We start from the raw sequence: 26,127 nt of genomic DNA, 5'->3' as shown, positions 1-26,127 counted from the left end.
TGTGACCTGGTGGTAAAGTGGTTGTATGAGATAAGATTGGGTGCCGAGTGGTTGGATCTTCACCCATCACAAGAATGGTAACACACATGACCAGACATAGAAATGTATCACTTCTTTAGGTATTCAATTCATTTTACAATTGGACTAACAGCTTATATCCCTGGTGGTCCAGTGGCTTCATGTATAACATCCCAATAGTCCAGTGAGATAATAGTAAGATATGTATTTGATTGTTTATTGGGAGATATATATATATTATTTATATATCGCTTTATATGATGATCCTGGTTCACAATATTGTCCCTGGTGGTCTAGGGGATAATATCATCACTAGTCTACAGTCTTTACTAGTCTTGAGTATCATATCATAGTGATATGGTCAAACTAAAGATTTATCTGACCCCTCTTATAATAAATTGACTCGATGTAAAGAATTTAAACCAATTTTATTATCCAGAATTTACACATTATAATAATCATGTCCTCTATGTACAATATTTATACATACTACTACGAGAAGCAGGGTGTAGCACTGATGGGGATCATGAGGAGGATGATGGGGGATGTGCTACCCCTCATGGCAGTAAGAAAATAGATTTTATGTATATTCTAGATAAACTTCATCTCTACCGAACCAGGACAGCGAACGCCGGGGCGAAACTGCTGGGTCGTGGTACGTTCCGTTTATGCCAAGTCCACAGGAAGATGATGGGAAAGTAGTGACAGTAGGATTGCAGGTGTAGTAGGTCGTTTAGGTCTGCACCCATGTAAGTCATTCTATCACAGCCATGAAATCCTGAAGCGTTGGATGAGGCTATTTGTCACCAATCTGGCAAAATAGCACGAGGGAGACGATCATGGCCGCAAGCTGGAAAGAGGAGACAGAAGTTGATGGGGGACGTATTATATAATATTTCCAAGTGCATAAAAAAAATGTAGCAACATTTCACAGCAACACCGTTTTATGTATACACCTCATATGCAGATCCATGTGTCTCCATAGTTACAGACTACAAAAACACCTTGTGTAGTCTGATTCTGCAGTCTAAAGCAGTAGATGGTAGAGGACAGCATATGACCAATGTGTTGAATGGAGGTATAGGATGCAGGTCAGTAACTTACCTCTAGGCCACAGATTCCCAGAGCTACACCGCCCACAATCTTTCCATTTTGAGACAGAAAATGTTCAAAGGCTTTAAAGCAGCCCTAAAAATGGAAGTAAAAGCAAAAAAAATAATTGATTTGTAGGTCTTAAAATATATTCTTGCCTTAAGGATAATTCCAACCTAACAGATAATAATACTCATTAGAGAGTATAGTTAGTAGACAGATGACTTCCCAAGAATAGCTGCGCAACTACAAACGTCTGATCCACTAAATCACCAATTATAGTTAGTAACCCACCAAATCATCAGATATAGATACTAAACTACTAGTATAAATTAGAATTCTTAGTAGCAGCTACTAAAACAATTAGTGGTTCACAAAGTATAGAATTTAAACTATGTAATACTATTATTAGTGTAGCTGTTTAACCACAGCATCAGATATGACACCACAGGATCGCCAGGTGTAGATATGACACCACAGGATCGCCAGGTATAGATATGACACCACAGGATCGCCAGATATAGATATGACACCACAGGATCGCCAGGTGTAGATATGACACCACAGGATCGCCAGGTATAGATATGACACCACAGGATCGCCAGGTATAGATATGACACCACAGGATCGCCAGGTATAGATATGACACCACAGGATCGCCAGGTATAGATATGACACCACAGGATCGCCAGGTATAGATATGACACCACAGGATCGCCAGGTATAGATATGACACCACAGGATCGCCAGGTATAGATATGACACCACAGGATCGCCAGGTGTAGATATGACACCACATGATCGCCAGGTGTAGATATGACACCACAGGATCGCCAGGTGTAGATATGACACCACAGGATCGCCAGGTGTAGATATGACACCACAGGATCGCCAGGTGTAGATATGACACCACAGGATCGCCAGGTGTAGATATGACACCACAGGATCGCCAGGTGTAGATATGACACCACAGGATCGCCAGGTGTAGATATGACACCACAGGATCGCCAGGTGTAGATATGACACCACATGATCGCCAGGTGTAGATATGACACCACAGGATCGCCAGGTATAGATATGACACCACAGGATCGCCAGGTGTAGATATGACACCACAGGATCGCCAGGTATAGATATGACACCACAGGATCGCCAGATATAGATATGACACCACAGGATCGCCAGGTGTAGATATGACACCACAGGATCGCCAGGTATAGATATGACACCACAGGATCGCCAGGTATAGATATGACACCACAGGATCGCCAGGTATAGATATGACACCACAGGATCGCCAGGTATAGATATGACACCACAGGATCGCCAGGTATAGATATGACACCACAGGATCGCCAGGTATAGATATGACACCACAGGATCGCCAGGTATAGATATGACACCACAGGATCGCCAGGTGTAGATATGACACCACATGATCGCCAGGTGTAGATATGACACCACAGGATCGCCAGGTGTAGATATGACACCACAGGATCGCCAGGTGTAGATATGACACCACAGGATCGCCAGGTGTAGATATGACACCACAGGATCGCCAGGTGTAGATATGACACCACAGGATCGCCAGGTGTAGATATGACACCACAGGATCGCCAGGTGTAGATATGACACCACAGGATCGCCAGGTGTAGATATGACACCACAGGATCGCCAGGTGTAGATATGACACCACAGGATCGCCAGGTGTAGATATGACACCACAGGATCGCCAGGTGTAGATATGACACCACAGGATCGCCAGGTGTAGATATGACACCACAGGATCGCCAGGTGTAGATATGACACCACAGGATAGCCAGGTATAGATATGACACCACAGGATCGCCAGGTATAGATATGACACCACAGGATCGCCAGGTGTAGATATGACACCACAGGATCGCCAGGTATAGATATGACACCACAGGATCGCCAGGTATAGATATGACCCCACAGGATCGCCAGGTATAGATATGACACCACAGTATCACCAGGTATAGATATGACACCACAGGGTCGCCAGGTATAGATATGACACCACAGGATCGCCAGGTATAGATATGACACCACAGGATCGCCAGGTATAGATATGACACCACAGGATCGCCAGGTATAGATATGACACCACAGGATCGCCAGGTATAGATATGACACCACAGGATCGCCAGGTGTAGATATGACACCACAGGGTCGCCAGGTATAGATATGACACCACAGGATCGCCAGGTATAGATATGACACCACAGGATCGCCAGGTATAGATATGACACCACAGGATCGCCAGGTATAGATATGACACCACAGGATCGCCAGGTATAGATATGACACCACAGGATCGCCAGGTGTAGATATGACACCACAGGATCGCCAGGTATAGATATGACACCACAGGATCGCCAGGTGTAGATATGACACCACAGTATCACCAGGTATAGATATGACACCACAGGATCGCCAGGTATAGATATTACACCACAGGATCGCCAGGTATAGATATGACACCGCAGGATCGCCAGGTATAGATATGACACCGCAGGATCGCCAGGTGTAGATATTACCCCACAGGATCGCCAGGTGTAGATATGACACCACAGGATCGCCAGGTATAGATATGACACCACAGGATCGCCAGGTATAGATATGACACCACAGGATCGCCAGGTATAGATATGACACCACAGGATCGCCAGGTGTAGATATGACACCACAGGATCGCCAGGTATAGATATTACCCCACAGGATCGCCAGGTATAGATATGACACCACAGGATCGCCAGGTATAGATATGACACCACAGGATCGCCAGGTATAGATATGACACCACAGGATCGCCAGGTATAGATATGACACCACAGGATCGCCAGGTATAGATATGACACCACAGGATCATCAGGTATAGATATGACACCACAGGATCGCCAGGTATAGATATGACACCACAGGATCGCCAGGTATAGATATTACCCCACAGGATCGCCAGGTATAGATATTACACCACAGGATCGCCAGGTATAGATATGACACCACAGGATCGCCAGGTATAGATATGACACCACAGGATCGCCAGGTATAGATATTACCCCACAGGATCGCCAGGTGTAGATATGACACCACAGTATCACCAGGTGTAGATATGACACCACAGGATCGCCAGGTATAGATATTACACCACAGGATCGCCAGGTATAGATATTACCCCACAGGATTGCCATTTTTACCCCCCAGGCAATAGACGTCTAGACGTTTTTGACCCCCTCAGGATTTGTTGGACCCTCATACCTTGACCTCAGAGCTGACATTGTACTGCTGGCAGGGGCTGACATTGGCGCAGCACACTGAGGGGTATTGCTGGTGATTTCGGTAGTAGGTGGAGTTGTTGAAATCTTCATAACCGTGAAACCCGCAGCATTTCAGCTAAGAAGGTGAGACAGACATGTTATATGGTGACAAGCAAGGAACCAGTCATAAATCAGCTGACATTTACTTGTACTAGAGAATGTACACTGTGCCATACTCTAATCTAGAATGCAGGCCCTTAAAGGGGTTGTCCACTTCCAGCAAATAATTCATATTGTTTTTGTAATGAAAATGATTACAATTCTCCAATATGCTTTCTGTATCAATTCCTCATGGTTCTCTAGATCTCTGCTTGTTGTCATTCTGAAGGAAGCTTTATTGTTTACCTACAGTAGATAAACTACAGTTTGTTGTCATGTCACACAGGTGCATGACTTGTTATATCCCTGGTCATGTGATGTCACAAAGGTGCATAGATCATTATGCAACACCCCTGCCAATGCATAGGCTAGGTGGCTGTTGCAAATAGTGCCCTCTCCTTGTCAGGAGCTGTCTGGTGAGCCTGTACAACTCATTCAGAGGCTACTGCCCTCCTAAACTTTTTAATTGCATCTGTAGCCACTGCCTGGTAAGGCAAGAATTAACATGTGAAATATTATTAACCAATGATATCCTTTGTACAACTGTAAAGTAAGATGGAAGCCGATTGGACAGTGCTGCCACCTTACCAGGGGAGTATAAAAACCCCTGGTGGGCGGTAGCACATCGCCAGACTCAGTCAGTCCTGCACAAACAGAAACAAGTCCAGTGTGCAGCTCCTGCAGAGCTGCCATCCAGACACATTACCAGGATGCAGAGGTGTCTCGGGTCGACTACCTGACACCTTGGGCAAGTCAGGAGACTAAGCCCCAGAGCAGAGGTCCACTGTCCGGACTCGGCTCCATCTACCAGCCCAGCCTGAAACTATTATCAGGCTGTGAGAAACCCTCCCTGTGGACCAACTATCTCCTACCAGCTTTCCAGCCTGCTGATGTTAGGCCATTGCCTGCTGTTCCAGCTAAAATAAAGAACCATGAGTTGTAGGCTCGTCCTCCGGTCCCATAACCAAGCACTGTGACTATATCGTACCCAAGGCCGCATAAGCCAGCCACTCTTGTATTCTGGGCCCACCGAAGAAAGGCTAGGCCCCGGTGGGGGATGTTGCAATTATATTCCTGGTCATGTTATGTCACACAGGTGCATGGCTTGTTATATTCCTGGTCATAATATGCCACACAGTGCCCAGTTCGTTATAAATTTGGTCATGTGATGCCACGCAGGTGCAGACTCGTTATATACAGCTTTGATGACTCTCTGTGATACTAAGGTACTGGGTACCTATGTGACATGACGTGACAAGGAATATAACGAGGCGAGCACCTGTGTGACGTCACATGACCAGGGATATAAAGAGCCGTGCACCTGTGTGACATCACATGACCATGGATCGTTTTCTATCCACAGGAAGTGAACAAAGAAGCTTCCTGTTGAAGGACAACAATCGGAGATCTAGTAATTCGCAAGGAATTGATACTATATATACTAAGTATATTGTAAATTTGTTACATTTTTCAATACACAAATTATATCAATTATTTTCTGAAAGTGGACAAGCCCTTTAAAGCACATCTATTATCAGTTTACATCCTTAACATCCTTTAAGCTGGCCATATCAGTTGCATCAGACAATGGCTACAGTGGGGTCTTCCCCCTCTTACCTCCTTCATGGTTGTGTTCCATACTGTTGTCAGCTCATTGCTATTGCCATAATCTTCCCGCAGATATTTCACCGCCACATTACCGAGGTACTCGATGAAGATTTTAGACTGAAAGAGAAAAAGGCACAGGACTTATAATGTCAATGTCTTCAACAATCATATTAAACTGTGACCCATGATCACCCCTTAAAGGGGGTTTCCTCCTAGAATTGGAATTGACTACCTGGTTCATATACTATCACTGTGCACACATAATAATAGTATCAATATATTATAACAATCTTTATTTATAAAGCTCCATCATATTACGCATCGCTTTACAAATCATGGCTAGCACATAATAAACTAGACTCTTACCAAAGAAGAGAAGGCCAGAACTACTACAGCTCCTGCAATTTCTGCTATGAAAATTATTAGGATGATGATGAAAAACTAAAACAAAAGACAAGAAACAATATTACTTTTAATCAGAGTAATAATGAAAGATCTAGGAGAGGATATATGGAGTAATAGGAGGAGATATAGGGAGGATATATGGAGTAATAGGAGGAGATATAGGGAGGATATATGGAGTAATAGGAGGCGATATAGGGAGGATATATGGAGTAATAGGAGGAGATATAGGGAGGATATATGGAGTAATAGGAGGCGATATAGGAGGATATATGGAGTAATAGGCAGAGATATAGGGGAGGATATATGGAGTAATAGGAGGAGATATAGGGAGGATATATGGAGTAATAGGAGGAGATATAGGGAGGATATATGGAGTAATAGGAGGAGATATAGGAGGATATATGGAGTAATAGGAGGAGATATAGGGAGGATATATGGAGTAATAGGAGGCGATATAGGAGGATATATGGAGTAATAGGCAGAGATATAGGGGAGGATATATGTAGTAATAGGAGGAGATATAGGGAGGATATATGGAGTAATAGGAGGAGATATAGGGAGGATATATGGAGTAATAGGAGGAGATATAGGGAGGATATATGGAGTAATAGGAGGAGATATAGAGAGGATATATGAAGTAATAGGAGGAGATATAGGGAGGATATATGAAGTAATAGGAGGAGATATAGGGAGGATATATGGAGTAATAGGAGGAGATATAGGGAGGATATATGGAGTAATAGGAGGAGATATAGGGAGGATATATGGAGTAATAGGAGGAGATATAGGGAGGATATATGGAGTAATAGGAGGAGATATAGGGAGGATATATGGAGTAATAGGAGGAGATATAGAGAGGATATATGAAGTAATAGGAGGAGATATAGGGAGGATATATGAAGTAATAGGAGGAGATATAGGGAGGATATATGGAGTAATAGGAGGAGATATAGGGAGGATATATGGAGTAATAGGAGGAGATATGGGAGGATATATGGAGTAATAGGATGAGATATAGGGGGGATATATGGAGTAATAGGAGGAGATATAGGGAGGATATATGGAGTAATAGGAGGAGATATAGAGAGGATATATGGAGTAATAGGAGGAGATATAGGAGGATATATGGAGTAATAGGAGGAGATATAGGGAGGATATATGGAGTAATAGGAGGAGATATAGGGAGGATATATGGAGTAATAGGAGGAGATATAGGGAGGATATATGGAGTAATAGGAGGAGATATAGGAGGATATATGGAGTAATATGAGGAGATATATAGAGGATATATGGAGTAATAGGAGGATATATGGAGTAATAGGAGGAGATATAGGGAGGATATATGGAGTAATAGGAGGAGATATAGGGAGGATATGTGGAGTAATAGGAGGAGATATAGGGAGGATATATGGAGTAATAGGAGGGGATATAGGGAGGATATATGGAGTAATAGGAGGAGATATAGGGGGGATATATGGAGTAATAGGAGGAGATATAGGGAGGATATATAGAGTAATAGGAGGATATATGGAGTAATAGGAGGAGATATAGGGAGGATATATGGAGTAGTAGTAGGAGATATAGGGAGGATATATAGAGTAATAGGAGGAGATATAGGGAGGATATATGGAGTAATAGGATGAGATATAGGAGTATATATGGAGTAATAGGAGGAGATATAGGGAGGATATATGGAGTAATAGGAGGAGATATAGGAGAGGATATATGGAGTAATAGGAGGAGATATAGGGAGGATATATGGAGTAATAGGATGAGATATAGGAGTATATATGGAGTAATAGGAGGAGATATAGGAGGATGTATGGAGTAGTAGGAGCAGATATAGGGAGGATATATGGAGTAATAGGAGGAGATATAGGGAGAATATATGGAGTAATAGGAGGGGATATAGGGAGGATATATGGAGTAATGGGAGGAGATATAGGGAGGATATATGGAGTAATAGGAGGAGATATAGGGGAGGATATATGGAGTAATAGGAGGAGATATAGGGAGGATATATGGAGTAATAGGAGGAGATATAGGAGAGGATATATGGAGTAATAGGAGGAGATATAGGGAGGATATATGGAGTAATAGGATGAGATATAGGAGTATATATGGAGTAACAGGAGGAGATATAGGAGGATGTATGGAGTAGTAGGAGGAGATATAGGGAGGATATATGGAGTAATAGGAGGAGATATAGGGAGAATATATGGAGTAATAGGAGGGGATATAGGGAGGATATATGGAGTAATGGGAGGAGATATAGGGAGGATATATGGAGTAATAGGAGGAGATATAGGGGAGGATATATGGAGTAATAGGAGGAGATATAGGGAGGATATATGGAGTAATAGGCGGAGATATAGGGAGGATATATGGAGTAATAGGAGGAGATATAGGGAGGATATATGGAGTAGTAGGAGGAGATATAGGGAGGATATATGGAGTAATAGGAGGAGATATAGGAGGATATATGGAGTAATAGGAGGAGATATAGGGGAGGATATATGGTGTATTAGAAGGAGATATAGGGATGATATATGGAGTAATAGGAGGAGATATAGGGAGGATATATGGAGTAATAGGAGGAGATATAGGGAGGATATATGGAGTAATAGGAGGAGATATAGGGAGGATATATGGAGTAATAGGAGGAGATATAGGGAGGATATATGGAGTAATAGGAGGAGATATAGGGAGGATATATGGAGTAATAGGAGGAGATATAGGTAGGATATATGGAGTAATAGGAGGAGATATAGGAGGATACATGGAGTAATAGGATGAGATATAGGGAGGATATATGGAGTAATAGGAGGAGATATATTGAGGATATATGGAGTAATAGGACGAGATATAGGGGAGGATATATGGAGTAATAGGAGCAGATATAGGGGAGGATATATGGAGTAATAGGAGGAGATATAGAAGGATATATGGAGTAATAGGAGGAGATATATGAAGGATATATGGAGTAATAGGAGGAGATATAGGAGGATATATGGAGTAATAGGAGGAGATATAGGGGAGGATATATGGAGTAATAGGAGGAGATATAGGGAGGATATATGGAGTAATAGGAGGAGATATAGGGAGGATATATGGAGTAATAGGAGGAGATATAGGGAGGATATATGGAGTAATAGGAGGAGATATAGGGAGGATATATGTAGTAATAGGAGGAGATATAGGGAGGATATATGAAGTAATAGGAGGAGATATATGGAGGATATATGGAGTAATAGGAGGAGATATAGGGAGGATATATGGAGTAATAGGAGGAGATATAGGGATGATATATGGAGTAATAGGAGGAGATATAGAGAGGATATATGGAGTAATAGGAGGAGATATAGGGAGGATATATGGAGTAATAGGAGGAGATATAGGAGGATATATGGAGAAATAGGAGGGGATATAGGGAGGATATATGGAGTAATAGGAGGAGATATAGGGAGGATATATGGAGTAATAGGAGGAGATATAGGAGGATATATGGAGTAATAGGAGCATATATAAGGAGGATATATGGAGTAATAGGAGGAGATATAGGGAGGATACATGGAGTAATAGGAGGAGATATAGGGAGGATATATGGAGTAATAGGAGGAGATATAGGGAGGATATATGGAGTAATAGGAGCATATATAAGGAGGATATATGGAGTAATAGGAGGAGATATAGAAGGATATATGGAGTAATAGGAGCATATATAAGGAGGATATATGGAGTAATAGGAGGAGATATAGGAGGATATATGGAGTAATAGGAGCATATATAAGGAGGATATATGGAGTAATAGGAGGAGATATAGGGAGGATATATGAAGTAATAGGAGGAGATATAGGGAGGATATATGGAGTAATAGGAGGAGATATAGGAGGATATATGGAGTAATAGGAGGAGATATAGGGAGGATATATGGAGTAATAGGAGGAGATATAGGGGAGGATATATGGAGTAATAGGAGGAGATATAGGGAGGATATATGGAGTAATAGGAGGAGATATAGGGAGGATATATGTAGTAATAGGAGGAGATATAGGAGAGGATATATGGAGTAATAGGAGGAGATATAGGAGAGGATATATGGAGTAATAGGAGGAGATATAGGGAGGATATATGGAGTAATAGGAGGAGATATAGGGAGGATATATGGAGTAATAGGAGGAGATATAGGGAGGATATATGGAGTAATAGGAGGAGATATAGGAGGATATATGGAGTAATAGGAGGGGATATAGGGAGGATATATGGAGTAATAGGAGGAGATATAGGGAGGATATATGGAGTAATAGGAGGAGAAATAAGGAGGATATATGGGGTAATAGGAGGAGATATAGGGAGGATATATGGAGTAATAGGAGGAGATATAGGAGGATATATGGAGTAATAGGGGGAGATATAGGGAGGACATATGGAGTAATAGGAGGAGATATAGGGGAGGATATATGGAGTAATAGGAGGAGATATAGGGAGGATATATGGAGTAATAGGAGGAGATATAGGGAGGATATATGGAGTAATAGGAGGAGATATATGAAGGATATATGGAGTAATAGGAGGAGATATAGGAGGATATATGGAGTAATAGGAGGAGATATAGGGGAGGATATATGGAGTAATAGGAGGAGATATATGAGGATACATGGAGTAATAGGAGGAGATATAGGGAGGATATATGGAGTAATAGGAGGAGATATAGGGAGGATATATGGAGTAATAGGAGGAGATATAGGGAGGATATATGGAGTAATAGGAGGAGATATAGGGAGGATATATGGAGTAATAGGAGGAGATATAGGAGAGGATATATGGAGTGATAGGAGGAGATATAGGGAGGATATATGGAGTAATAGGAGGAGATATAGGGGAGGATATATGGAGTAATAGGAGGAGATATAGGGAGGATATATGGAGTAATAGGAGGAGATATAGGGAGGATATATGGAGTAATAGGAGGAGATATAGGGAGGATATATGGAGTAATAGGAGGAGATATAGGGAGGATATATGGAGATAACCTTGTACTTACCAGCATTAGTAGGCATCTGCTTTCTTTCACAGCTCCACAGCAGCCAAGGAACCCCATTAATATTAGGAATCCCCCCACAGCCATGCACAGGTAACCTACATTCACGACTTGCATGAGCTGTGGTGCGGCTGAGCCAAGGATCTTCAGGAAAGACCCTCCATCCACCTTTACCCAGACCCCAATACCTAGGACAGCAATGCCCCCGAGCTGCAGGGAGAGGATGGAGTCAATTAACACATTAAATTTACAAAACTATAATATTTTTTAAAAACAATAAACTTTTTATTTAAAAAACTTAAAATAAAAAAAACAAACATACCCTCCACAAAAAAACAAGAAACATTTCCATGTCTTTAATGACCCAATACAGTGAACATAATAAAATGAAAATAAATGTGTCTCTCTGTATATATATATGTATACGGTATATTATTTTTTTTAATATATAACAATATATACAAATAATATTGTTTTTATATTCTGTTCTAGAAAAAAGAGAGATACTTTTACCTCCAATATAGTCTTAAATATAAATCCAATTTCATAATGATATTTACCAATTTGTTAATATGTGATTCCCCCTTTCATTTTTCTTTTCATGGTTAGGACATTTTTTCTGTTCTAAGCATAGGGCCACATTTATCACAACTAGTGCAGTCCGTACCATGTGCAGTTTGTTCTGTGTAGTGTGCAGAATGCGCCATTTTTTGGTGCACTTTGTTCATGCTGCAGAATTGTCACCGGCAGAATTATTGTGCACATTACTAATAACTCCGACTGAGCACTAACACAACGTCTTTTGGTGCACATTTTTAGTATGCAATAAGTAGTAGAAACCAGAAGTGAAACAGCTGTATAGTCTGTGTTGTGTGAGCACTAAGGGCTCCCTGCTGTGTAGATAGTGTCCAGAGAGCTGAGGGTGGGAGTGGAGGTGGCAGTGGAGTCTATGACAGAACTTCGAGGTCCAGAGAAAGACAGAGAAGGTTCTGTGAAGGGACTGATAGGAAAGAAGGGAGTCCTTCTACCTCACTATTCTTTGCAGGAGGCTTCAGTATCCACAAAGCTGCAGACACAAGGTTCTCCTGCTATCTACACACAGCATCACATGACCCTACACTTTTGTCCGATTTGAGCCCCTCCAGGAGTAGAATTTGTAGAATCTGTAGAATTTTATCAGTAAACAAGCTATGGTTTCATAGATATAAGTGTAATGGCCCTGCCAATGCAGTCATTACACAGTTTAACTTGTTTGGTCCCTGAAAATTTTATGCGATCTGGCCAATTCCATTGTACAGATCTAGGTGTTTCCGGACTAAGTCCCTTGTATATTTGCCACTACTGCTGCTGCTGTCTCGCCTGAAGGTAATCGCCCTCCATCAGGCTTGCTGCAGCCCAGCACCTATACATAGCCTGTCTAAGATTGCTGCCAAAGCTGCTTCTACCTTCTCCAGCCCCAAGTTCCTGAATCTGGGCTGTGAACTTCTATTCCAGACTACATCCAACCAGCTACCTTGGACATTGGCAGATAGAATACTACCTCAGTCTGTTATTGTTGTTGCATTGAAGTTCTGGAATAAAGAAACTGCAAGTTGATGTTCTACATCTTGTCTTCATGTGTGACCCCTGGCAGCCACTAACATCATGGGTCTCCCCTCTAACTGGGGATCCCTAACACACGCATACACCGGGAGTGACCCGAGGTGAAACCTCCATCTCACTACTATGGCCTCTTCTTGTAATCACCTCACTGGACCCGCGCGGCGTGGATGAGGCCTGTTCCACCTGGACCAAGTGACTGTGACTAGTCTAGAGCTAGGCCGCACTAAAGCCAGCCACTCAGGTACCAGAGGAATCCAGCTACCCCCAAGCCATTAGGTCAGGCGTCAATGGGATGACGGGCAGCACAGCCAGAAGAGTCTACAACTGCAGACACAGACTAAATGTAATAAATGGATATGAACACAAGTATTGACCTGTGTCAGTAACTTTGGCCTATGACCTTATCTAAGAATAGACATTCTAGGACACCTCCAATACCATCTAACAACTTAGCTCCACAAATAGTTTTAAGAAATTCCTTATATGTTAACATGTGAATGGTTATCTTTAGCCTGGATGCTTAGATTATGGAATATGATGATATTATAATTCCACTATAAGTAACTTGAATGCTCTCAGGCACCACTAGGAAGTTTGGGGCCCCTGACTGGCAAATTTTGTGGGCCCCCCACAGATTGATCATTTACCACTGTGTACACTGTGAGTTCCCTGCATCTGGAAAGGGGGGAGGGTTTTCTGTGACTTAGGGCCCCTTCTCCTTCTTGGGGCCCCCTGAAAACGGTCACAATAACCCCGCCCCCCCCTAATGGCTGCCCTGGGAAATTTGTAACAGGTGGACTATAGTGGCTCATAGAAAGTGGGATAGAACAGGTAGCCTCACCTATATCTTCTGTATATCTCATATAATAAACCATAATTTGCTCTATCATGAGCAGTCAGCCTGCTTGTTGATGGTTTCCACAATGTATTTTTCATCTTTTTATTCAGTTATAAGATACTTACAAAGATAATCCCGTTGAATATGAACATCATAGTTTTTAGGAACGAAAAGCAGCTCATTTTGAGAACTAGAAGTAAAAAATAAATTGATTTCAGCTGAATATTAAGTCTTATGATGAGAAATCAAACATCTCACATTTCAAGGATTCCAGCGACATTGAAGGATCGTGAATTTTTTAGTTTCTGCTTATGCAGTAATAGCGCCACTCTTATTCATGGTTGTGCATGTTATTACATCGCTGGTCCTTTAACTCTGATTTCATAATGAGTTTTACCAAATTGTGATTCACCCTTCCATAACAGAATGCTGCCTCAGGGGCGTAACTAAGAAAGGCAGGGCCCATAGCAGACTTGTAAATGCCCCCCCCCCCATCCCCTCAAAAAATATGCATATTTATATGTTCACACATTTATACATATATTTATACACTGTTATATACATATTATGCACATCCTGCACTCTTTAGTGTGTCAGGTCGGATGACAGGACCCCCTAACACTGCCGGCCCCATAGCAGCTGCTATGGCTGCTACCACTGTAGTAACGCCACTGTACTGCCCATATTGTGCTGCTCAACTTTTTCTTTTTCCAGAGTTATAACATTTTTCTGTTCTGAAGCTACTTGTCAGAAATCTTTCTCAATAGCAGAGAAGTGGGCGGAGACTAACTTGTTCCCATCTTTGCCCCATAGCTGAGTCAAATACCCTTATGGTGTACAGTATGCAGGATAATATGTATATAATGGCACACATGCTCCATTCTTTAGTGTGGCAGGTCAAATGCCAGAGCCCCCTGACACTGCGGGCCCCATAGCAAATGTTATGGCTGCTACCCCTGTACGTGCCACAGTCTGTGATTCATGGACTGACTGCAACAGTGTGAAAGAGACTTCTCCGTACAGCAAATCTGCTTATAATACGCTACATGTGTTATTCATCCTTTTATTAGCTTCAGCAACACAACCATGTTTAAGCTTTATGAGCCTTTTTATTGCTGGAGGAGATAGAAAGATTAATTAATATTACACCTCTGTGCGTGGTGCCGACTTTTTGGATATTCTATCACATGGAAAAGTTTGTGTTATTTCCATCTCGGTCATAACGACTGAAACTATAATATTACTGTGTCCATTACGTCAAAGTCGTCAGAGTAACGGAAGCCATTTGTATGGTTTGTATGATGAGGTTCTCCAGCAGCTGAGGTGTGTATGATGAGGTTCTCCAGCAGCTGAGGTGTGTATGATGAGGTTCTCCAGCAGCTGAGGTGTGTATGATGAGGTTCTACTGCAGCTGAGGTTTGTATGATGAGGTTCTCCAGCAGCTGAGGTGTGTATGATGAGGTTCTACTGCAGCTGAGGTTTGTATGATGAGGTTCTCCAGCAGCTGAGGTGTGTATGATGAGGTTCTACTGCAGCTGAGGTGTGTATGATGAGGTTCTCCAGCAGCTGAGGTGTGTATTATGAGGTTCCCCAGCAGCTGAGGTGTGTATTATGAGGTTCTACAGCAGCTGAGGTTTGTATGATGAGGTTCTACAGCAGCTGAGGTTTGTATGATGAGGCTCTGCAGCAGCTGAGGTATTTATTATGGGGTTCTGCAGCAGCTGAGGTTTGTATGATGAGGTTCTCCAGCAGCTGAGGTGTGTATTATGAGGCTCTGCAGCAGCTGAGGTATGTATTATGAGGTTCTCCAGCATCTGAGGTTTGTATGATGAGGTTCTACAGCAGATGAGGTGTGTATTATGAGGCTCTGCAGCAGCTGAGGTATTTATTATGAGGTTCTGCAGCGGCTGAGGTATGTATTATGAGGTTCTCCAGCAGCTAAGGTGTGTATAAAGTGAGTATTAGCGCCACCTAGAGTCAAATGAAAACACAGTATTTTCTGTAAAACGATTGAACTGCAACCACTAAGTGGCTGTGTCTTGTGTATGAGATTGTAACTATCAAGCACTTTTGTGAAAAAAGTGAAACTACAAATATTTGATGATGGGGAACCCTGACCTCCACCACCTTTCAGATTGGTTGGTACAAGGAAGTGTGGGGCAGATTTACTTACCCAGTCCATTCGCGATCCAGCGGCGCATTCTCTGCGGTGGATTCGGGTCCAGCCGGGATTCACTAAGGTAGTTCCTCCGACGTCCACCAGGTGGCGCTGCTGCGCTAAAGTTCCCCCGAGGCCCGCCGGAATGCACTGAAGTTCATCGGCCTATTCCTGGTGAAGGTAAGCGCGAGTCCCGCAACAGTTTTTTTTAAAAAATGCGGCGGTTTTTCCAAATCCGTCAGGTTTGCGTTCGGCCATGCCCCCCGATTTCCATCGCGTGCATGCCAGCGCCGATGCGCCACAATCCAATATAGGGGCAATACAGGTAAAATCAGAGCAAATCGGAAATATTCGGGTAACACGTCGGGAAAACCCGAATCGGGCCCTTAGTAAATGACCCCCTATGTGTCTTGTGGAACTATGACTAGCACTGTGTAAAGTGGTTGCACATACACTACAGTGTATTTCCATTTCCGTGGTCATCGGTGGGTCCAGTCATTGTGACTAGAGCCAAATAATACCCCTTTATTTGGGGTACCATGGCTGAATTTTCTGAATTTATGGGGCACCACCTTGAATTTAAACCCACCCACCGTCATCTGAATACTGGACCACACAGTTTATGATTAACGGACCCCTCTGAATCATTGACGGCCCAAACACAGAATATGTAACCCATGGAGGACCCTGGTAAATATGTGACCACTGGATGCCACCTGCAGCAGGGTGTAATATTACCCGGGGTCCAGAAGGGCATCATGGAAATATTTCCACTTTGTGTGAAGGATAAAGAATATGAAAATTTTAGGTTACTGAAACTTTTCGAAAAGGCAAATTACCCCATAAATATGCAAAATGGAGGCAGTATAAGGGACCGCACCTAAAAAGTGACTCTCCGAGACGTCACAGAGGCCGCTGTGTTCTGCCTTGGATCTTGGCTGAGGAGAGCGCCTAATATTTATACACTAAGCAGATGTCTAATAACGTGACGTGTTTCTTGATCTTCCAGTTTTTGTGTAAATACTTGGAATATTCCAGGATTATTTCTATCTCCGTTACTGGTTTCTGTTTTAAGAAGGTTTAATCTTGTTCCTGTGTCTTATGCTGATACATCCGACACGTTTCACTCAAATCTCTCTACTGTTATATATCTTAGATATAGAACTACAACTCTTATCATCCCCTAGTAGTTTGAGCGCAGGAGCTTTCATATGAACCAGACAGATAATGCAATGCATTGAGATTTCCACGAACCTCAAATTTTGCAGTAAAAACAAACAGAAAAAATTCATATCCATACACATTTCACTACATTTATGCTAAACATCACCACCCATATCCACACATTGCACCCATTCTCACAATCCCCCACCCATTACACTCCTGTCCGATCCCAGGCCTTTAATCCCATTTGCACCCATAATATTACCAACCTCCAATTTACCCAGCATTTCTCTCCACTTATACTATACACCCTCCCATCCATCCCCAATTTTACCATTTATACACTGCAGCCCCTTTCTCCAATCCCACACAGTTCTACCCATATATACAATACGCCCCCATTTTTCCCCATCAAAGAGCATTTTATTGCACCTATATCCTAACCAGCCCTTCTCTTATCACTTCACTTATACTATATACATAGGGGAACCCTGCATATTATTGAGTGTTGTTCAATCTCTAAACAATTTGTATAAAAATGACCTCTCTGAAGCCATTGTACTGGATCACAGCTGCTATATATAAGAGAAAGGGTAATGTCCTATGTAGGGGCCCACAAGAAGATATACATGATCAAATCATAGATTGTAAGCTCTTGTGACCAGGGCCCTAACTCCTATTGTTTGATCAGATTGTGTTATTGCTCTGTAATGTTTTGTTAGTATAGACACCCCATGATCCGTACAGCGCTGCAGAATATGATAATGCTCTATAAATAAACCTTTTTTATTATTATTATTACTATTGTCAGATCTATATAGGCTACAAACAAGGGGCAAAACATTGTGGATCAGAGCAAAAGCAGTGACAAGAGGGTCCCCATGATGTGGGGTGAGAGGTGAGGAGTGGTCCTTACCTGGGGTGATGTTCCTGGAGTCCTGTTTGTTGCTGGCGCCTCTCAGGTGACTGTGACTTGCTCTGATTCCTCTCGGAGACTGCCGCTGGCTGAACACCTGAGCTGCTCACCTGGGAGCTGCCTGCTGGGAGGGACATTGTATTCCTGGCAATCCCTGCATACACGAAAGCTGCAGACAAGGGCGACATGGCAACTACGAGCGCGGTCCATCTACTCTGTTATAGTCTGAAACCCGGTACAGAGATAATACAAGTAATAACCTAAGGTCAGAGTCAGACATATTAAATCTGTGTAAAGTTTGTGAGGCCTCAGTGGAACTTTTTCTTATACCCATAAGTACCTTTCATGATCCATTATATAAGCATTTATTTTATATGCTGCAAGGCCACTGTATTTTAGGGGGAAAACATCATATAACCACTAGGTGTCTATCTGGGTGTAGTACATGATATAAATGATATAACCACTAGGTGTCTCCATGGGTGCAGTACATGATATAACCACTAGGTGTCTCCCTGGATGTAGTACATCATATAACCACTAGGTGTCTATCTGGGTGTAGTACATGATATAAATGATATAACCAATAAGTGTCTCCCTGGGTGCAGTACATGATATAACCACTAGATGTCTTCCTTGGTGTAGTACATCATAGAACCAATAGGTGTCTTTCTGGGTGCAGTACATCATATAACCACTAGTTGTCTCCCTGGGTGTAGTACATGATATAACCACTAGGTGTGTCCCTGGGTGCAGTACATCATATAACCACTAGTTGTCTCCCTGGGTGTAGTACATGATATAACCACTAGGTGTCTCCCTGGGTGTAGTACATCATATAACCACTAGGTGTCTCCCTGGGTGCAGTGCATCATATAACCACTAGATGTCTTCCTGGGTGTAGTACATGATATAACCACTAGGTGTCTTCCTGGGTGCAGTACATCATATAACCACTAGGTGTCTCACTGGGTGTAGTACATGATATAACCACTAGGTGTCTCCCTGGGTGCAGTACATGATATAACCACTAGATGTCTTCCTGGGTGTAGTACATGATATAACCACTAGGTGCCTCCCAAGATGCAGTGCATCATATTACCACTAGGTGTCTCACTGGGTGTAGTACATGATATAACCACTAGGTGTCTCCCTGGGTGTAGTACATCATATAACCACTGGGTGTCTCCCTGGGTGCAGTACATCTTATAACCACTGGGTGTCTCCCTGGGTGCAGTACATCATATAACCACTATGTGTCTCCCTGGATGCAGTACATCATATAAACACTAGGTGTCTTCCTGGGTGTAGTACATCATATAACCACTAGGTGTCTCCCTGGGTATAGTACATCATATAACCACTAGGTGTCTACCTGGGTGTAGTACATCATATAACCACTAGGTGTCTCCCTGGGTGCAGTACATCATATAACCACTAGGTGTCTCCCTGGGTGTAGTACATCATATAACCACTAGGTGTCTCCCTGGGTGCAGTACATCATATAACCACTAGGTGTCTCCCTGGGTGTAGTACATCATATAACCACTAGGTGTCTCCCTGGGTGTAGTACATCATATAACCACTAGGTGTCTCCCTGGGTGTAGTACATCATATAACAACTGGGTGTTTCCCTGGGTGTAGTACATGATATAACCACTAGGTGTCTCTCTGGGTGCAGTACATCTTATAACCACTGGGTGTCTCCCTGGGTGCAGTACATCATATAACCACTATGTGTCTCCCTGGATGCAGTACATCATATAAACACTAGGTGTCTTCCTGGGTGTAGTGCATCATATAACCACTAGGTGTCTACCTGGGTGCAGTGCATCATATAACCACTAGGTGTCTACCTGGGTGCAGTGCATCATATAACCACTAGGTGTCTACCTGGGTGTAGTACATCATATAACCACTAGGTGTCTTCCTGGGTGCAGTACATCATATAACCACTAGGTGTCTTCCTGGGTGTAGTACATGATATAAATGATATAACCACTAGGTGTCTCCCTGGGTGCAGTACATGATATAACCACTAGGTGTCTCCCTGGGTGCAGCACATGATATAACCACTAGGCGTCTCCCTGGTTACAGTACATGATATAACCACTAGGTGTCTCCCTGGGTGCAGTACATGATATAACCACTAGGTGTCTTCCTGGGTGTAGTACATGATATAAATGATATAACCACTAGGTGTCTCTCTGGGTGCAGTACATCATATAACCACTGGGTGTTTCCCTGGGTGTAGTACATGATATAACCACTAGATGTCTTCCTGGGTGCAGTGCATCATATAACCACTAGGTGTCTCCCTTGGTGTAGTACATTATATGACCACTGAGTGTCTCCCTGGTTACAGTACATCATATAACCACTAGGTGTCTCCCTGGGTGCAGTACATCATATAACCACTAGGTGTCTCCCTGCGTATAGTACATCATATAACCACTAGGTGTCTCCCTGGGTGCAGTACATCATATAACCACTAGGTGTCTCCCTGGGTGCAGTACATCATATAACCACTAGGTGTCTCCCTGGGTGCAGTACATCATATAACCACTAGGTGTCTCCCTGGGTGTAGTACATGATATAACCACTGGGTGTCTCCCTGGGTGCAGTACATCATATAACCACTAGGTGTCTCCCTGGAAGTAGTACATCATATAACCACTAGGTGTCTCCCTGGGTGTAGTACATCATATAACCACTAGGTGTCTCCCTGGATGCAATGCATCATATAACCACTAGGTGTCTCCCTGGGTGTAGTACATGATATAACCACTAGGTGTCTCTCCCTGGGTGCAGTGCATCATATAACCACTAGGTGTCTCCCTGGGTGCAGTACATGATATAACCACTAGATGTCTCCCTGGATGCAGTGCATCATATAACCACTAGGTGTCTCCCTGGGTGCAGTACATGATATAACCACTAGGTGTCTCTCCCTGGGTGCAGTACATCATATAACCACTAGATGTCTTCCTGGGTGCAGTACATGATATAACCACTAGATGTCTTCCTGGGTGTAGTACATCATATAACCACTAGGTGTCTCCCTGTGTGTAGTACATCATATAACCACTAGGTGTCTCCCTGGATGCAGTGCATCATATAACCACCAGGTGTCTCCCTGGGTGTAGTACATAATATAACCACTAGGTGTCTCTCCCAGGGTGCAGTGCATCATATAACCACTAGGTGTCTGCCTGGGTGTAGTACATGATATAACCGCTAGGTGTCTCCCTGGGTGCAGTACATGATATAACCACTAGGTGTCTCCCTGGGTGCAGTACATGATATAACCACTAGGTGTCTCCCTGGGTGCAGTACATGATATAACCACTAGGTGTCTCCCTGGGTGCAGTACATGATATAACCACTAGGTGTCTCCCTGGGTGCAGTACATCATATAACCGCTAGGTGTCTCCCTGGGTGCAGTACATGATATAACCACTAGGTGTCTCCCTGGGTGCAGTACATGATATAACCACTAGGTGTCTCCCTGGGTGCAGTACATGATATAACCACTAGGTGTCTCCCTGGGTGCAGTACATGATATAACCACTAGGTGTCTCCCTGGGTGCAGTGCATGATATAACCACTAGGTGTCTCCCTGGGTGCAGTACATCATATAACCACTAGGTGTCTCCCTGGGTGCAGTACATCATATAACCAATAGGTGTCTCCCTGGGTGCAGTACATCATATAACCACTAGGTGTCTCCCTGGGTGCAGTACATGATATAACCACTAGATGTCTTCCTGGGTGTAGTAAATCATATAACCACTAGGTGTCTCCCTGGAAGTAGTACATCATATAACCACTAGGTGTCTCCCTGGGTGTAGTACATGATATAACCACTAGGTGTCTCTTCTTGGGTGCAGTACATCATATAACCACTAGGTGTCTCCCTGGGTGTAGTACATCATATAACCACTAGGTGTCTCCCTGGGTGTAGTACATCATATAACCACTAGGTGTCTCCCTGGGTGTAGTACATCATATAACAACTGGGTGTTTCCCTGGGTGTAGTACATGATATAACCACTAGGTGTCTCTCTGGGTGCAGTACATCTTATAACCACTGGGTGTCTCCCTGGGTGCAGTACATCATATAACCACTATGTGTCTCCCTGGATGCAGTACATCATATAAACACTAGGTGTCTTCCTGGGTGTAGTGCATCATATAACCACTAGGTGTCTACCTGGGTGCAGTGCATCATATAACCACTAGGTGTCTACCTGGGTGCAGTGCATCATATAACCACTAGGTGTCTACCTGGGTGTAGTACATCATATAACCACTAGGTGTCTTCCTGGGTGCAGTACATCATATAACCACTAGGTGTCTTCCTGGGTGTAGTACATGATATAAATGATATAACCACTAGGTGTCTCCCTGGGTGCAGTACATGATATAACCACTAGGTGTCTCCCTGGGTGCAGCACATGATATAACCACTAGGCGTCTCCCTGGTTACAGTACATGATATAACCACTAGGTGTCTCCCTGGGTGCAGTACATGATATAACCACTAGGTGTCTTCCTGGGTGTAGTACATGATATAAATGATATAACCACTAGGTGTCTCTCTGGGTGCAGTACATCATATAACCACTGGGTGTTTCCCTGGGTGTAGTACATGATATAACCACTAGATGTCTTCCTGGGTGCAGTGCATCATATAACCACTAGGTGTCTCCCTTGGTGTAGTACATTATATGACCACTGAGTGTCTCCCTGGTTACAGTACATCATATAACCACTAGGTGTCTCCCTGGGTGCAGTACATCATATAACCACTAGGTGTCTCCCTGCGTATAGTACATCATATAACCACTAGGTGTCTCCCTGGGTGCAGTACATCATATAACCACTAGGTGTCTCCCTGGGTGCAGTACATCATATAACCACTAGGTGTCTCCCTGGGTGCAGTACATCATATAACCACTAGGTGTCTCCCTGGGTGTAGTACATGATATAACCACTGGGTGTCTCCCTGGGTGCAGTACATCATATAACCACTAGGTGTCTCCCTGGAAGTAGTACATCATATAACCACTAGGTGTCTCCCTGGGTGTAGTACATCATATAACCACTAGGTGTCTCCCTGGATGCAATGCATCATATAACCACTAGGTGTCTCCCTGGGTGTAGTACATGATATAACCACTAGGTGTCTCTCCCAGGGTGCAGTGCATCATATAACCACTAGGTGTCTCCCTGGGTGTAGTACATGATATAACCACTAGGTGTCTCTCCCTGGGTGCAGTACATCATATAACCACTAGGTTTCTCCCTGGGTGCAGTACATGATATAACCACTAGATGTCTTCCTGGGTGTAGTACATCATATAACCACTAGGTGTCTCCCTGTGTGTAGTACATCATATAACCACTAGGTGTCTCCCTGGATGCAGTGCATCATATAACCACCAGGTGTCTCCCTGGGTGTAGTACATAATATAACCACTAGGTGTCTCTCCCTGGGTGCAGTGCATCATATAACCACTAGGTGTCTGCCTGGGTGTAGTACATGATATAACCGCTAGGTGTCTCCCTGGGTGCAGTACATGATATAACCACTAGGTGTCTCCCTGGGTGCAGTACATGATATAACCACTAGGTGTCTCCCTGGGTGCAGTACATGATATAACCACTAGGTGTCTCCCTGGGTGCAGTACATCATATAACCACTAGGTGTCTCCCTGGGTGCAGTACATCATATAACCGCTAGGTGTCTCCCTGGGTGCAGTACATGATATAACCACTAGGTGTCTCCCTGGGTGCAGTACATGATATAACCACTAGGTGTCTCCCTGGGTGCAGTACATGATATAACCACTAGGTGTCTCCCTGGGTGCAGTACATGATATAACCACTAGGTGTCTCCCTGGGTGCAGTGCATGATATAACCACTAGGTGTCTCCCTGGGTGCAGTACATCATATAACCACTAGGTGTCTCCCTGGGTGCAGTACATCATATAACCAATAGGTGTCTCCCTGGGTGCAGTACATCATATAACCACTAGGTGTCTCCCTGGGTGCAGTACATGATATAACCACTAGATGTCTTCCTGGGTGTAGTACATCATATAACCACTAGGTGTCTCCCTGGAAGTAGTACATCATATAACCACTAGGTGTCTCCCTGGGTGTAGTACATGATATAACCACTAGGTGTCTCTCCTTGGGTGCAGTACATGATATAACCACTAGGTGTCTTCCTGAGTGTAACACATGATATAACCACTAGGTGTCTCCCTGGGTGTAGTACATGATATAACCACTAGGTGTCTCCCTGGGTGTAGTACATCATACAACCACTAGGTGTCTCCCTGGGTTTAGTACATCATATAACCACTGGGTGTCTCCCTGGGTGCAGTACATCATATAACCACTAGGTGTCCCCCTGGAAGTAGTACATCATATAACCACTAGGTGTCTCCCTTGGTGCAGTACATCATATAACCACTAGGTGTCTCCCTTGGTGCAGTACATCATATAACCACTAGGTGTCTCCCTGGGTGTAGTACATGATATAACCACTAGGTGTCTCCCTGGGTGCAGTACATGATATAACCGCTAGGTGTCTCCCTGGGTGCAGTACATGATATAACCACTAGGTGTCTCCCTGGGTGCAGTACATGATATAACCACTAGATGTCTTCCTGGGTGCAGTACATGATATAACCACTAGGTGTCTCCCTTGGTGCAGTACATCATATAACCACTAGGTGTCTCCCTGGGTGTAGTACATCATATAACCACTAGGTGTCTCCCTGGGTGTAGTACATCATATAACCACTAGGTGTCTCACTGGAAGTAGTACATCATATAACCACTAGGTGTCTCCCTGGGTGTAGTACATCATATAACCACTAGGTGTCTCCCTGGGTGCAGTACATCATATAACCACTAGGTGTCTCCCTGGGTGCAGTACATCATATAACCACTAGGTGTCTCCCTGGGTTCAGTACATGATATAACCACTAGGTGTCTCCCTGGGTGTAGTACATGATATAACCACTAGGTGTCTCCCTGGGTGCAGAGCATCATATAACCACTAGGTGTCTCCCTGAGTGCAGTACATCATATAACCACTAGGTGTCTCCCTGAGTGCAGTACATCATATAACCACTAGGTGTCTCCCTGAGTGCAGTACATCATATAACCACTAGGTGTCTCCCTGGGTGTAGTACATCATATAACCACTAGGTGTCTCCCTGGGTGCAGTACATCATATAACCACTAGGTGTCTCCCTGGGTGCAGTACATCATATAACCACTAGGTGTCTCCCTGGGTGTAGTACATCATATAACCACTAGGTGTCTCCCTGGGTGCAGTACATGATATAACCACTAGGTGTCTCCCTGGATGCAGTGCATCATATAACCACTGGGTGTCTCCCTGGGTGTAGTACATCATATAACCAGTAGGTGTCTCCCTGGGTGCAGTACATCATATAACCACTAGGTGTCTCCCTGGGTGTAGTACATCATATAACCACTGGGTGTCTCCCTGGGTGCATTGCATCATATAACCACTAGGTGTCTCCCTGGGTGCAGTGCATCATATAACCACTAGGTGTCTCCCTGGGTGTAGTACATGATATAACCACTAGGTGTCTCCCTGGGTGCAGTACATGATATAACCACTAGGTGTCTCCCTGGGTGCAGTACATCATATAACCGCTAGGTGTCTCCCTGGGTGCAGTACATGATATAACCGCTAGGTGTCTCCCTTGGTGCAGTACATGATATAACCACTAGATGTCTTCCTGGGTGCAGTACATGATATAACCACTAGGTGTCTCCCTGGGTGTAGTACATCA

The 26,127-nt window shown here is 43.5% G+C and overlaps 1 protein-coding gene across 1 annotated transcript; it reads right to left on the bottom strand.

Moving 5' to 3' along the window:
* Window positions 1–427: 427 nt before the first annotated feature.
* On the bottom strand, window positions 428–18,445 carry LOC140125765 (tetraspanin-1-like). The gene is made up of 8 exons (XM_072144636.1): window positions 18,283–18,445; window positions 14,170–14,234; window positions 11,608–11,814; window positions 6,525–6,599; window positions 6,168–6,275; window positions 4,393–4,527; window positions 1,123–1,206; window positions 428–868 (listed from the first exon to the last, which is right to left on the bottom strand). The coding sequence occupies exons 2-8, from the start codon at window positions 14,224–14,226 to the stop codon at window positions 815–817; spliced, it is 720 nt and encodes a 239-aa protein (XP_072000737.1). The 5' UTR covers window positions 14,227–14,234; window positions 18,283–18,445; the 3' UTR covers window positions 428–814.
* Between the last annotated feature and the right edge of the window lie 7,682 nt (window positions 18,446–26,127).

The sequence above is a fragment of the Engystomops pustulosus genome, chromosome 4 (genome assembly GCF_040894005.1).
Source record: "Engystomops pustulosus chromosome 4, aEngPut4.maternal, whole genome shotgun sequence".
NCBI classification, from domain to species: domain Eukaryota; kingdom Metazoa; phylum Chordata; class Amphibia; order Anura; family Leptodactylidae; genus Engystomops; species Engystomops pustulosus.
The sequence above is the reverse complement of the archived record's forward strand: the minus strand, read 5'-3'. Positions and strand labels throughout refer to the sequence as shown.

Excerpts from the sequence above, each read along its gene's own strand:
- LOC140125765 (XM_072144636.1), bottom strand. The coding sequence starts at position 14,226 with ATGAGCTGCTTTTCGTTCCTAAAAACTATGATGTTCATATTCAACGGG. Across the intron at positions 4,528-6,167 it reads GGAACACAACCATGAAGGAG|CTGAAATGCTGCGGGTTTCA; the intron begins GTAAGAGGGGGA and ends TCACCTTCTTAG. Across the intron at positions 869-1,122 it reads TGGGAATCTGTGGCCTAGAG|CTTGCGGCCATGATCGTCTC; the intron begins GTAAGTTACTGA and ends TCCTCTTTCCAG.